Source organism: Camellia sinensis, chromosome 8 (genome assembly GCF_055761805.1).
Source record: "Camellia sinensis isolate YWXY chromosome 8, ASM5576180v1, whole genome shotgun sequence".
Taxonomy (NCBI): domain Eukaryota; kingdom Viridiplantae; phylum Streptophyta; class Magnoliopsida; order Ericales; family Theaceae; genus Camellia; species Camellia sinensis.
Window position 1 is genome coordinate 136,173,052 of NC_138968.1, and position 12,625 is coordinate 136,185,676.

Sequence of the window (12,625 nt, forward strand, 5' to 3'; positions counted from 1 at the left end):
ATGACACATTCAATTTATTAGTTTTAATTCGCCTAATCATCATGCAGTGTCTACAACAATCAAGACTATCCTCCACCGATAGCCCAAAGCAATTATTTCTAAACAGATAAATTATCAACATCTTCATAGATGAGTGATTAATCAATCCAACCACACCATTCCCTCTCATACTTTCCCAATTTCATTATTTATAAACCAATTTCACATTCTCACACTTAATGTCATTAATTACACTAATGATCCAATTAAACCCAACTAAGGTATTTCCCTTTTTCTCAATATTGACCCAAAGGTCCAAATATCCTCAATGGACATCAATAACCTCATTTTGAGACCCAATTACACGTGTATAGTTCAAAGGAACAAAAACCCCCCTTTACACATTTCAAGATTTGAAACCCTAACACCCAAAATTTTCCAACTACAACATTAAATCAAAATGACTACATGTTTATGTCAAAGACCATAAATATGAGTAGTTATCCCTACCTCAAGTGGAGAGACCCAAAGGTGATGATGAAGAAATTCGGAGGTGCTCCAAACCCAAAAATTTTCGGATCCAAACGGAGGTTTTGCAAAGCTCTACCACTTTAATGAAGGTACAAGGGTTGGGTTACACTAAACCAAGATCAAAATGTAGAGAGAGAGAGAGAGAGTTCTAGAGAGAGGAGCTCTCAAAATAGGGTTTTGAAAAGCTAGAGAGAGAGAATGGCTCGAAAAAGTGATTCAAAAAGCTAAAATTTGAACTGATATAATAAACAGTCCGCTCGAGCGTGGAACACCCCGCTCGAGCGTCAGACACAGACTTACGCTCGAGCGTGAAAAGCGCCGCTCGAGCGTCGAATGCACGCTTCCAGAAGTTTTGTAGACGAAGGTCCCCGCTCGAGCGTAAAAGTGGATGCTCGAGCGTCCGATGACCTGCAAAACAAAAATACTGAGAGATGAATAATCCCGCTCGAGCGTCAGAATTCCCGCTTGAGCGGAGGAGCAAAAGCAAAAGGCCCGGTCGAGCGCCAAAAGCCCCGCTCGAGCGTGAAGGCCAAAATCTGGACATCAACTTTTGGTTTCCAAACACAACCAACCTGTTTCAGACCTGCCCAACATAACCTAAGACTCAAATATAAAGAATAAAGGATGGGAATGAGAATAAAAAAAAAACACACCCACGGAACCGAGTCCGGAGTACAATAAACAAAGAAGGGAAAATCGGGATCGCTATATAAAGTGATTACGATATTATTATCTATGAAAATTCCAATATAATGGTGATGTCTATCACTATTGACATGCAAGCATAATTAATCTCAATGAAAATATAGAATTTATTGAATTGTTAGATACATTTGACATGTAGCGTTTATTCTCCATGTGCTTCTTTACTATTGATTTGAGATATCACATGTTAATGATGACGTGGTGTATCTATTATATTGAATTTTTACGCATATTTTGTATAAAAAATTACTTTATCATTATATAATTTATTTTAAAACTTTATATCAATGACTTTTTCTAATATTGTCCATGATACACTAATTACAAATAATATTTAGCTTATTTGGTTCTAGTTTTCAGAAAACAGTTTTTAAAAAATTCTACATTTTTATTTTTCGTATTTTAATGTTTTCAATAATTTTTTTTAATTTTTAGACACACCTAACATAAATATACCTAAAAAGTATAATATTTGTGAAAAAAAATCTTTAAAAAATACACTAAATACCAAAAAATATAAAAATAATATGAAAATTCAATACATTTTTTGTATTTTTGTGTATTTACTAATTTTTTAAAATATTTTCCAAATATTTTACTATTTGGATACATATCTAAGTAATGTGCTTCTAAAAAAGTAAAAAAAATTGTTTAAAATTTAAAAAATATTCACTAAAAAAAAATATTCACTAGTTTTCAGAAAACTGATCAGAAAACTAAAACTAAATACACTAATTATTATTATTATTATTATTATTATTATTATTTTTCTTGAAGTTAATGGTAAAAATTTATGTGAAATATTTTTATAAAAATTTTTAATATTGTAATTAATAAATGACCCCTCTGATTTAATTTCTTGACTCCGCCACTACTCACATCTACACCCATAATCATTTTCAATACCTTCATTTGAAAACTTCTCTTTTGATTTTAAACCTGTAAAGACCCAAATAAAATAAAATAAGATAAAATAAAATAACAGAAAAAAAAAATGTGATGGTGATTGTTTGGCATGTATGGTCAGCATGAATAGATATTATTTGCTTGCAAGGCAATTGGAAAGTTTTTAGGGGGAGGAATAACACCAAGGATCCTCTAGAGTGAAATTTTCCTAAAGTTTCCTAGAGTGCTACATTGTGTGGTTGAGATTTACTAGCAAGTCACATCAGAAAAATTGATGTGACTTGCCAGTAAATCTCAACCACATTTCTGATGTGACTTGCCAGTAAATCTCAACCACACAATGTAGCACTCTAAGAAACTTTAAATAAAAATCACTTTAGAGGATCCTTGCTCGAGGAATAAAATAGGACCCAACACCTACACTATAGCTATTCTTTAACAATTGCTCAACATCATGATTAGTTAGTAGCACCGAAAAGCAGCATATGGATTGATTTGTAGTAATGGAGTTACAGGTGTATAATGCTATTATGAACACTCCTCTAGCCATCTCCCCACACGTCTGAAAGGATAAAGAAAGAAAAGAGCAACACACACAACACCCACCCAACTTCTCTCTCTCTCTCTCTCTGTGTCTTGCTTTGTAGCCACGTTAGTAGTCCTCCTCTTCCAGCAACCCATATAACTTTCGGCCATGGCATCACTGTTAGAGGTGGTAGTGGTGGTGGCGATGCCAGTCCTCTTCCTGATGGATCTGTCTCTCTCCACCAACAACGGTGGCAGAGTTGAAGCCACATGGTGCATGACGAAAAGCGACGCCAGCGACCAGGCTCTGCAGACGGCACTGGACTATGCGTGCGGCGCCAGAGCAGACTGCGCGCCGATTCAGTCGTCAGGGCTGTGTTACCTTCCAAACACGCTTCAGTCCCACGTTTCCTATGCTTTTAACAGCTACTACCAGCGCAGGGGCAATGCCCCTGGCAGCTGCGACTTCTCCGACACCGCCACCGTCACCAGAACTGACCCCAGTTATGGATTTGTGAAGTTCAATGCCTATGCAGCAGCTAGAACTTTATATCCACCTCCAGCAAAAGCACAGTGCTGATCTGTTCATGCGTGTTCACTTTGCCAAGGAAAATACAAGCAGGTTACTCCTACCACAAGTCAAAGTGTAGGACAGCGGCAACATGGGGTGATTGCCAGATCAACTCTGCTAAGACCTGGGGTCCGCTGGCATGTGAGTTGGCACGACATGCTGTAGTTCTTAAAGTTAATGATTGGGTCTTCTTTCATGGTGACCTTCTCCCTCATCATGCAACCTTTGGTATAGAGAGGATGAATAGGGAAGTATCTAATTGGATGGGAGGTCTCAATGAGAGAGACGATAGTCCAAAAACCTTCTTTATAGCCACTAAGGGTTATAATAGTGTTGTTTGGAATCATTTGTACTCAAGAGACATATCTGATCTAAATGGACATCAGATTAATCAGATTCAATCCATTCTTGAGGGGTCAGTGCAAGTTTTAGGTGCTAAAGCAATGTGGTGGGGAAACTACAGGAGCCAATCGTACATACAATTGTAGCGTGTGGCATATTGATGTCGGCATGTCTAGTGGAGTTCTTAATTCACAACTAGGAGTTCTAGGAATAAGAGTGACGAAAGCACGGGTGATAAGAAGCAAAAGGGACACTTGTAGTGAACTTCAGACCCATGTTGTTGAGACCAAAATGAAGAGTTTGGCGAGAGCAACATTTTGATCCGTGGAGATCAAAATTCGACAAAATCGAATATTTTGATTTTTGCTTGTTTCCTCTTTAAAACTTAAGGTAGGGATTTTCTACACTTTAATATGATTTTTAACTTAGTTATTTGCTATTGTGTATAGATAATGAGATTTGATTGTGATTTGGACAAATCTAAGATTTTGGTGTGAAATGAAAATAGGGATTTTTAATGAATATGAGGTAAATGAGTATGTGGTTTGAATATAAGATCATGTGTACCAAAATAGTTGATTTTGGGTGTTTGAGTCAATGTTGGAAAAATGGAGATTTTTGCCCTAATTTGATAAAATGATTATTTTGTATAAATAATTGGAATTAATATTGAATATGTTAAATTGGATGGTTATTTATATAGGTGGTGAAATTGGTTATGTATTATCTCACACCTTTGAAAATTTTAAATAATTATTTATCTTGAGATTTAATATATGTCTAGAGATAAATGTATTGGGCTATCGGTAAGAGATAGTCATGATTGTTGTAGAAATTGTATGAGGATTAGGCGATTTAATACTAATCTATTGAATGGTTGTCATTGAATATGACCGTACTATAAATACATTGTATATTTATGTTTATTGGGAGGAGATAGGAAATGTACTCCATATATGATTATGTTTATAAATACATTGCATATGTATAATTGTTTGGGAGGAGAAAGGGGATGGACTCCATTTAAAGCAAGTTGGCCGGAGTATCTTGGGTGAAAGACCCGAAATTTTATATATAAATGGGTGCCGAGTCATTCGGACGAAGTATCCGTAAAATGGCATATTTGAGAAAATATAAATAGGTGTCGGGTCCTTCGGACAAAATATCCGTAAAATGGCATATTTGAGAAAGTATAAATGGGTGCCGATTCCTTCGGACGAAATATCCGTAAAATGGCAAAGTTTGAAGTGTTTATATGTGTTTTGCATAATTGGAAAACCATTGAGTTGTAGTCTCATTTTGGTTGTTGAAAGATAATGAATTTAACTCATGAATTGAGTAGTACATATGAATTGGAAATGAATTGAAAGAAAATGGAATAAGATTGGTTTTTGTGGTATATAGATATGCAGGCCTTGTGGATGCTTCCACATCGATATTGTTTATGTACGTGGTATTTATAACTTTGCTAAACTTCATAAATTGTGTTAGATTATTTCTACTGGGCAGTTGGCTCACCTTATATGGGAATACCATTTTCAGGTGCAGATGAGGTGTTTCCTCCAAAGCAATAGCGTGGATGGATTTTAGGGAAGCAAGAGCTTCTTAATTATGTCTTGTTATGTGTGTATGTTGGTATTTGTAAAGCTAAGGGCTTAAGATGTAATGAGCGAGACTCAAGTTGTGTAACCAAGCAATGACTTAGAAAGATGTAAACCTACATGGCATTTAATTGTTTGTTAAATAGTAAACTCTGATGTACGAAAGTATGTTGTTTCTCATATTTATTCAGCATATGAAGTTATCTTTATTGTATTATTTTGGAGGCGTTACAAAACCAAAATCCTAGGGCTGTGTTTGGTTGTATTTTCTAAATATATTTATATCCCTTATTTGCGTTTGATGTTTGTTTACGGTTTTCAAAAGTTAATTCCACATTCAATTTTGAAAACTCTGTCTAAGGCGAAAAAATTTGGGCTAACCAGTCGTCCCACTGGACGTCCCATAGGTCGTTTAGCTTGTTGACCGAAACAGTACATTTTTTTTTTTTTTGTGCAAGTGACACATGTTAATTTTTATATATTCAATAAAAAAATATTTTTCGAATTTTTAAATTTTTTTATGAGCTTTGAATAGAATTTTGAATTGTATGTTTGGTTATGAGTTGTAAGTTTTTGTATCAAATATCATATGTCACATCGAAAATTTCCCACTCAATTCAAAACTCATTCACCAAACAAATTTTTCACACTCAAATCATAATTCCAAAACTCACAAACTCAAAATACAACTCCTATTTTCAAATTATATTTAGAAAACTCTACCAAACACTACCTAGGTTTGTCTAAAATCCTCAACATTATTTGCACACTCAACATAATTAAGTTAAAAATCATAAGAGAATGTAGAAAATCCCTACCTCAAAGTTAAAAGACGAGCAAAGCAAGGAGAAAACCTCAAAGATGCCGAAGCCAACTTTTGTTCGGATCAAAATGGAGCTCTTGAGATGCTCTATTTTTTTTTTTTTCCAAAGACACTAGGGTAGAGAAAGCAACGTATCTAGGTGAAAATGTAGAAAGAAGCTCAAGATCTAGAGTTTTGAAATGTTTTACAGAGAGAAAGAGATGAAAAAGTGATGAAAAATGTAGTTGTTTGATATGCGCACAATACGCTTGAGCACAAAAGTTGACACTCGAACGTCTGACACAATAAGTCGTTCCGCTCGAGCGCAAGAGGTGATGTTCGAGCGCAGGATGCACACTCCTAGTAGTTTTACAAACAACAGACCAACGCTTGAGCGAAAGAAGGGCCGCTCGAGTTAAGACCGCTTGAGCGCAGAAAAATCCGCTCAAGCATAGAACGCACTCTTCCAGTAGTTTTGCAAACTTGCAAAATACTGAGAGTTCACAAATCATGCTTGAGCGCAAGAAGTACCGCTGGAGCAGAGGAGCAAAATTCTGGCAATAAGAGTTTAGAAATCAAGCAAGCAACATGTCCCAAACGCAACCACAACAATCTTAAAGCCAAATTTAAGGAGATACAAGAGAAGTAGGATATAAACAACAACTTGGAACCAAGAAACCCGAGTCCAAGTGCAAAAAGGGTCGGGTTAAAATCGGAATCCTCCAAATCACTTCGGAAAAGAATGTATTTGTATGATTTTTATAATTGAATTGGTCAATACGAATTTATAAATAAATAAAGTGAAGTGATATTACTAATAGTTGAGGGTATTTTAATAATGTAATTAATCCGAATATGCAAGAAAAACAAAATTATGAGGTAGACACGCACATCGTTGACTCGAAAAGCGTGTTACCAATGATTAGTAGGAAGGAAATATCTCAAGCACAAAGTAAAATTGGTGAAGAAAATATATATACTTTTCAATAATATTCATTCTTTGGTTTTGATTTCTAAAATTTACTTTTTAGATTATTAAATTTTTTTATTTTTCATATTTTTTTGTTTTTATTAAATTTTTAAAAATATTTGTGAGCATTTTTTTAAAAAAAAATTAGATACACTTAACATAAATACACTTAAAAAGTATAATATTTGTATTTTTTTAAAAAAAATTTACTAAATACCAAAAATACAAAAAAAAGAAGAAGAATAATACGAGAATTCAGTATATTTTTCATATTCTTGTGTATTTATTGATTTTTAAAAATATTTGTTTACAAATATTTTATTTTCTAGATACATTTAAGTACGGTGCATCTAAGAAAGTAAAAAAATTACTTAAAATTTTAAAAATATTCACTAAAAACAAAAAAAAATGAAAAATAAAAAACTCAATTTTTAAAAAATTGAATCCAAAAAATTAAAACCAAAAACACTGATTGTAACTCAGAAAAAATATTTAAAAAATTAAAATATATTTACAGACCATAATTATTCTAGGTATCTACGCCATTCATCTGATTTTCGGAGTAAAATTCGAGACAAAATTTTACAGTGAATAGCATTTTCATATACTTTTCCACATCTTGTTCTTTACCGACCCAATATGTGGGGTGGATATCATTCCAAACGTACTTGAACCTGCTTTATCTCTTTTCTTACGTTGTGTTTGGTTAGGGGATTTAGGAATAGATTTGGAAAGGGAAAATGTGTGAAATTAGGTGAAATATAGATATATTTTATTCACATATTAGGTGAAATATAGATATATTTTATTCACATTTCACCTACTTTTTCCATTTCCCTTTCCAAATCTATTCTCAAATCCCCCAACCAAACACAGCATTAGAGTTTTTTTTTTTAGCTACAGAAATTCATAAGTATATATGTTCCAACAACACGTCCAAGGAGGTCCCCATTGTGTTTGTCTATCATTCTAATAAGCAAAAGCTGTAATGGATGATCAACCGAGGAGTTGTTGGTGTTGTGCTATTGTTCTGGTTTTAACATCTCTCATGTGTTCCTCCTCACTCCACTTGGTGAATGCCCAGCCTGTGGATTATTCAATTGCCACTGTGTCCACTTCATGGACCATTAATGACGGTCCCCTACCGTTCATCAAAGCTTTAGACTTTTTATGGAGACCAATCCTATTTCGAAGAGGCCTTCGATCGCGTTTTTCTCTCGCCTTCTGTTGCGATTTTGCATGCACTGCCTGCATCGTTGGTGTCCTCATCCAAAAACAAACTTCCATTGAACAAGATGCAATAACAAATGCCCCGCAACTAGTTTGGTCGGCTAATAGAAACCATCCTGTAAAACTTAACGCAACCTTGCAACTCACTCAGGATGGAAACTTGACTTTGTCAGACTCCGATGGCACTTCTGTCTGGTCTACGTACCCTGGCGGAGGAAATTACTCTGTCTCAGGCTTAAACTTGACTGAAGATGGAAATCTGGTCCTCTTTGATCGAAACAATGCAACGGTTTGGCAGTCTTTCGATCACCCAGCTGACTCTTTACTTGTTGGCCAGCGTTTGGTTGGTGGGCAGAAGCTCACCTCCAGTACATCAGCATCAAACTGGAGTCAAGGTTTGTTTTCTCTTGCTGTTCAATTCGATCCTCATTCTTCCTATCTGTCAGCTTATGTAGAATCCAATCCACCCTGGTCCTATTTTGAATCCTATATAGATAAGTGTACAGGAAAGAAATATATCTTCTCGTATAATCCTGTTGACTAAGTCCACGCTTCTCCGTACGACGTCGCTTTATCACCTGAAAACACAAACGTGAGCTAGCCGGCGGGTGTGTGCCGGAAACCTCTCCGATGCCTAAGTCAGAAAACTTGACAAATAGACAAAGCTCAATGTTCTCAGAAAGCAAAAGCTATGTTGTGTTCTGTTTTGTTACCTCCTCCAAGGTGATGCTTGTGAGCTTTTATAGATTTCGAGTGGCACAATCCTAGTAGGACTTTTATTTCTCCATGCAGAGTCCTCCTAGGATTCATACTCCTAAAGGATAATGCTTATCCTTTTACACCCCCCCCCCACTGCTTAAACCAAGTGGGATGGTTATGGCCGAACTACCATACGACCGAGATAAACCTGGCTATGCTGAGCCACAGAGTAGGCCGAACTATCCTTAGTTCGGTTCTTCTTGCTACACCATACCTCGGTTCTCCCATACATGAACCATGGTGTGTTCGGACCGCTCCATCGAGTTGTACCATTCCGACCGATCTAACCGGAATACCTTATAACCGGAATATCTCTGAGACCGGTTTAACTGCAAGGACCGAAGTAACTCAACACCTCTCCTGGGCCGGAGTAACTTCATCACCCTGACCGGAGTAACTTCATCACCCCGACCGAAGTAACTTTCTCAGTCTGACCGGAGTAACTTTTACATTCCTATTGGGCCTTGCTAACCTGTCCTTCGTACTTTGGGCCACAAAGTCCATCTCACAGCTCGGCCCCATTTTTACCAAAAATTACCCTCTCAATAAGGATTATGTCAAATTCGAGAATGAAAGCTTCAACGGGCAACTAATCCGTGTTGCATCATCATCATCAGCTCAGTTCATAAGGTTGGATCCTGATGGGCATTTGATGGCTTATGAGTGGGATGGATCGAATTAGAATGTGGTGGCTGATCTGCTGGCATCAGGTATTAGTGACTGTGGTTATCCAATGGCGTGTAGCAATTACGGCATTTGTTCTTCAAATGGACAATGCAGTTGTCTTGAGGAAGTCACCGACAACAACACTTTCAGGCAATTAAATGGTAGTCTACCCAACCTTGGATGATCCCTTGTTACACCCATTTCTTGTAACAATTCTCAATATCAAACCCTTTTGGGGCTTAAGAATACTAGTTACTTTTACTCTAACGCACGCATCACAAACAAATACCACTTGAGTGAACAAACAGGGTTAGAGGATTGCAAAATGAATTGCTTGAAAAACTGTTCATGCAAAGCTGCTTTCTTTGCATATGATTTGAACGCTTGCTTTTTATTGTCGGAAGTGTTTTCTCTCATAAATAATGAGGGAAGGGATGAGATATTTCTTACAGTGCAGAAATCTCCAACTGCACAATATCATATTCCTCCACCAACAAATTCTCCTCAAAAGAAATCAGGACAAGTCACAATTCCTCCACCAACAAATTCTCCTCAAAAGAAATCAGGACAAGTCACGATTATATTGGGTTCCAGTTTCGGAGCTTTCTTTGGTGTATTTTTTGTGGTTGCCTCTTGCATTTTCCTTTTCAAAAAGAAACAAGAGTTTGAGGATTTTGATGAGTTCTTTGTGGATCAAGTACCAGGGATGCCTACTAGATTCTCTTACGAAGAATTGAGAGCCATGACAAACAATTTCAATCATATGCTCGGGGAAGGAGGATTTGGGTCACTGTTTCAAAGGACATTAAGCGATGGCACTAATGTAGCAATGAAGCGCCTCAATGGTTTTGGTCAAGTTAAGAAGTCATTCTTACCTGAAGTTGAGACAATAGGCAACATTCACCATGTTAATTGGATTTTGTGTTGAAAAATCATATCGACTTCTAATTTACGAGTACATGTCCAATGGATCCTTGGATAAATGGATTTTCCAAAAGCACCAAGAGCTCACACTTGGGTGGCAATCCAGAAAAAAAGATCATCATGGATATAGCCAAGGGTCTAGCCTATCTCCATGAATATTGCAGACAAAAAATATTTCACTTGGATGTCAAACCCCAAAACATCCTCTTAGATGAATACTTCAATCCAAAAATATCTGATTTCGGATTGTCAAAACTAATTGATAAGGACCAAAGCCAAGTTGTAACAACTTTGAGGGGAACACCAGGCTATTTGGCTCCCAAATGGTTGAGCTCAATTATCACTGAGAAAGTAGATGTCTATAGCTTTGGTGTTGTGGTCTTGGAAATGTTGTGTGGGCGGAAAAATTTGGATAGGTCTCAACCCGAGGAAGATATGCATTTACTAAGTCTATTTAAAATAAAAGCCGAGGAGGAACGATTGATCGATATTGTTGATAAAGGCAATGATGAAATGCAGTTACATAGTACAGAAGTTGTGGAGATGATGAGGGTTGCTTTGTGGTGTCTACAAAGTGATTTTTCCAAAAGGCCTTCCATGTCAGTGGTGGTTAAGGTCTTGGAGGGTTTCGTTGATGTTGAAAACAACTTGGATTTTAACTTCACAAATCCAGTGATACCAAGATCAATTGTCGCTGCAGGTCAACAAGAGCATGCCACTGGTGTTGCCACTACTCCATTGTTTCCATCAGCTTTGTCTGGACCGAGGTAAAGAAATGAGACTTCAACGAACATTTTTTTGCTGATTGCTCTGTTGGAAAATTTATAAAGAGGTAGTTATGAATTGAAATAGATTCCATTTTAAATGAAAGGGTGTAACCTTTCATGGTGTTGTTTTGTTTTAAAGGAAGGGTCAAACCTCCATTTGAATGAAAGTGTGCAAACCTTTTATGGTATCTCTTTATTTTAAAGGAAGGTTTATGTCCCTTCTTCATACATTTTCTATTCAAATTGAATAGGTGCCAACAAAGCCTATATAAATGCAGCCCCATTCCAATTTTGATGAATTCTGAAAATTTATTTTCCTTGCCTTCATTTTGCTCTCTTGCGTCCTTTATTCTTCATATTAGATTTAGAATAAAATTCAGAGAGTTATAGAACACAAGGTTCTAGTTCGCCGAACAAATTTGGTTAAAGTGCTACTACAAATTTGTGAAGATCATTGTATCCTGGGAGATAGATGCCACATAACCGTAAACACCGTAACAGGGCGAATCTATCTTAAGGACAAAGTGTCACACACTCGACTTGGTTTTTAATTATTTATTCGGTTCTACAAAATAAATTTTGTAAGTTTTATTTTATTTTGTTTGAATTAGTTTCTATTTATTTTACTTACACAGAAGATTGTTCCAACAATCTTAAGACACAATCGAATTTATTCTGTTTACAAAATTTTTTCGTTTGTTTCCTTTTCTCTTTCTTCTTTTAAGAAAATTATTTTCTGTGGATTTACAAAATAATATTCTGGTTGGAAAAACAAATAGTAATTATATGCTATTTGACAGATAGTAGTAATATACTGTCTATTTTCTTTGACAACTAGTAGTACGATACTGGTGTCATTAACAATTCAGAATATATTTTTGTGGAATTTTGTTAGAAAATTAACTTTGGGTTTTAGAAATTATTTTCTGAGTTTTCATTAATTAAAATTCTGTTTCAGTATTTTAATTATTGAAGTGTTACTGAAATTAATTTTCGGTGTGGAATTAATTTGGTTGAATAAAATTTTATTTTATTTCCAAATTAATTGAAAAATAAAAGTTATTTTCTTATTTCTTTTATTTTACAGAATTTAATTTTTCTGTGTGGAATTAATTTGGTTATATAAAATTTTATTTTATTTCCAAATTAATTAAAAAATAAATGTTATTTTCTTATTTCTTTTATTTTTACAGAATTTAATTTCCTGTGTGAAATTAATTTGGTTGAATAAAATTTTATTTTATTTCCAAATTAATTGAAAAATAAAAGTTATTTTCTTATTTCTTTTATTTTACAGAATTTAATTTCCCGTGTAGAATTAATTTGGTTGAATAAAATTTTATTTTA

The 12,625-nt window shown here is 35.3% G+C and overlaps 1 protein-coding gene and 2 pseudogenes across 1 annotated transcript; all 3 read left to right on the top strand.

Annotated features, from left to right (window-relative positions):
* Window positions 1-2,815: 2,815 nt before the first annotated feature.
* LOC114266922 (PLASMODESMATA CALLOSE-BINDING PROTEIN 2 pseudogene) lies at window positions 2,816-3,226 on the top strand (annotated as a pseudogene).
* Window positions 3,227-7,920: 4,694 nt separating this feature from the next.
* LOC145798086 (uncharacterized) lies at window positions 7,921-9,745 on the top strand. Its single transcript, XM_082885553.1, has 2 exons — window positions 7,921-8,557; window positions 9,666-9,745. Exons 1-2 carry the CDS (start codon window positions 7,921-7,923, stop codon window positions 9,743-9,745), a joined length of 717 nt encoding a protein of 238 aa, XP_082741679.1.
* LOC114272583 (G-type lectin S-receptor-like serine/threonine-protein kinase SD2-5 pseudogene) lies at window positions 9,473-11,282 on the top strand (annotated as a pseudogene).
* Window positions 11,283-12,625: the final 1,343 nt, after the last annotated feature.